The sequence below is a fragment of the Rhagoletis zephyria genome, unplaced genomic scaffold (assembly GCF_001687245.7).
Source record: "Rhagoletis zephyria isolate East Lansing unplaced genomic scaffold, Rhagoletis_zephyria_1.1 Rzeph_scaffold_05093, whole genome shotgun sequence".
NCBI lineage: Eukaryota > Metazoa > Arthropoda > Insecta > Diptera > Tephritidae > Rhagoletis > Rhagoletis zephyria.
Genome location: NW_016162176.1, coordinates 36,635 through 39,303, shown reverse-complemented (window position 1 = coordinate 39,303; position 2,669 = coordinate 36,635). Strand labels below are relative to the sequence as shown.

Here is a 2,669-nt window from a genome sequence, read left to right as displayed (position 1 = left end):
AAAGCTTATTGAACTGCAAAATGTTGTTTATGGACTATAAATTGAGAGTGTATGCTGCGGCGTTATTAAGTAAAACATATTTTCGACTTATAACCAATCTATTAGCTAATTGAAAGTGAAACTGATATTTTTATGTACTTTCACTTACGAAACTCAACTACATTCTTTCACACTTATCGTTTTTCATCTTTTCACTTTTAATTGCAGGACAACTACAATGCGTTACACATAGCTTCCATGTACTCGCGTGAGGATGTTGTCAAGTTGTTGCTTAACAAACGCGGCGTGGATCCCTACTCTACGGGTGGTGTAAGTATTCTAAAAAAAAAAAAAGTGTGAGCTTTTGTGAAAATATGGCGCTTTTTTATGAAAATAGGAAAATATTTAATAGCGTGTTGAGAAATCAGTGCAATGGCGCTGCATAAATTTACGCTCACGCCTATGCAAATATATTTTGACTGATTATATAAACCTTAACCAACTTTTTAATTAAAATAGGCAGCATATAAGTACATATGTATGTATGTACGTATATCAGAAAACTCACACGTGCATGTAGATGGTGCGCCCGAAGTAAAAATTCCTGCACGCTTATAACCGTTAAGGTCAAGTCGCATTGCAGCACATGTCGTCAGCGAGGTGTGAGCCACTTTGAGCGAGCAGGCAAACGGCGGTTTGCTCAAGAAAGCGTCAGTCAACTGCATGCAATGCCACTGCACTCCACTCCCAACTCACACGTGCAGCCAATATGTGACTACATGAAATTTCCTGTTGCACGTCCTGCACTTTCTTTTGCGTTTTCAAATTTCTTCTAATACCTATGTGGCGTGTAACTTTCACTTACTTGACCGCCGCTTTTGCACTCGCCCCTAATTGCAGCAGCAATGTTGAAGGTCAACTGATTGTGATTACCTAAATATTGGCATGCATTTTCCATTTTGCTAACCTTTCAAGTGAAAACAGCGAATAAATATGCCTCAAATTAATGTAATTGATTCATTGTGGCGGAGGTGGGTGTTAAGTGGAGTTGAAGAACGAATTTCATAAGAACGAAAATATATGTATGTAGAAGGGTTTCTTTAGAATGTTTCCTAATGGCTTAATTCAGTTGCAAAAACAATGTTTCTCTTTGTTACATTTTATTTTATGATGCATGCGACGCTCTCAATCAATTAAATCTGCAGTCATTAATACTTTATCGGACATAAATCGAGAAATACTTATACGTAAAATTATAGCTATTGACAAGTACTAGTGCAAGTTGTTACGAATTTTGAAACGCACATACACATATGTACCAAAATTAGCTCCAACGCCCACTTTTACAGTCTGCCTCGCATATTATTCATATGTAAATGGCAGAAAATATTCCGGAAATAAACAAAATTTCGGTAACTAAGCAAAAATTTGTGAGCAACCACCACCGTTAATTCAAAGACTTACTTATACATATGCACATATAAATATGTACATACATACATGCAATAAAAATAATGCATTGTCTGTTGCTTCAAATGCTACAAAACTATGTATCTTGGCGTGGTGTTGATATGCATTTCGAAGTGCTCGTACTTAGGTTGAATGTAGTAGAATATCAGTAATATGTCATTCAAAAATTTATGCTGGTATAATTTTAGCTTTTTCAACCAATTTTGCGGTGCTTATCTAACCTGTAAGAAATCGGTATTGAAAAATAAAATTAAAAGATAAAGTTTTTGTTGCCTTTGCTTGCCTATCATAAGCTATTTCGTTGTCATGGTACCGTTATCGATATTACTACCGTTATCTTTACCAGCTGGGAATCAAACTTTAAAGATATTCACACTCACTCTTTATTTCGGAAAATATACCTCGCTTCCCTCTTAAACTCCCAATCCTCGATCCATCATAACTCGCGTTGCGCCCGAGTGCAGCGTGGCCCTGCAGGTCATATATCTGTGCAGTGGTTCAACATTCCTCGGCTTACCAAATATTCTTTCGGGCTCGCTGAAAACCGACTTTTGTGGCAGTACGCAATGAGCGTTATAGAGATGACGTGGAGCGTAGCGTTGAGCACTTTAATGATACTGTTTTCAATTTGTTTCGAAAGTATGTGCCAAAACGTAATATTGTTCATGAAGAATCAATACAATAATGTTTCACTAAAGAGCTTAAAAAATTGAAAAATAAAAAGTCACATTCTTTTAAACTGTATAAAAGAACGGGCTTACACAGTGCGGCATAGCTACTTTGCATTAAATAAGAAATGTTATAATTCATATTTATGTAAAATTAAGAAGAATTTAATTAACAATCCGAAATCATTTTATGGTTTCGTAAATTCAAAGCGTAAAGTACATGGTTTTCCGTACGCTATTCATTATCGCAACACTGTGTCTAGCGACAGCCAACTCATTGGCAACATGTTTGCTCAGTTCTTTAGGTCCAAGTATTCTGTAGACTTCCCTATAAGTGGAGACTATCCGTACGAGCTTTGTCCAATCAACTCTGCGTATCTTCTTCTTCTTATTTGGCGCTGTAACCGCCTAAGCGATTTTGGCCGAGTCCAAAACAGCACGCCAGTCATTTCTCTTCTGTGCTAACTGACGCCAATTGAAAATGCCAAGTGAAGCCAAGTCCTTCTCCACCTGGTCTTTCCAACGCAGAGGAGGCCTTCCTCTTCCTCTGTT

General features: G+C 37.2%; 1 protein-coding gene across 1 annotated transcript in view; it reads left to right on the top strand.

The window, feature by feature from the left end:
* Positions 1–207: 207 nt before the first annotated feature.
* Positions 208–2,669, top strand: part of nompC (no mechanoreceptor potential C) — a gene marked incomplete at its 5' end in the record, with an annotated part of 37,101 nt that continues 34,639 nt past the window's right edge. Inside the window, one exon of the mRNA XM_017627182.1 lies at positions 208–309. Within this exon, the coding sequence (XP_017482671.1) occupies positions 208–309 (102 nt within the window). The remainder of the gene's footprint in view (positions 310–2,669) is intronic.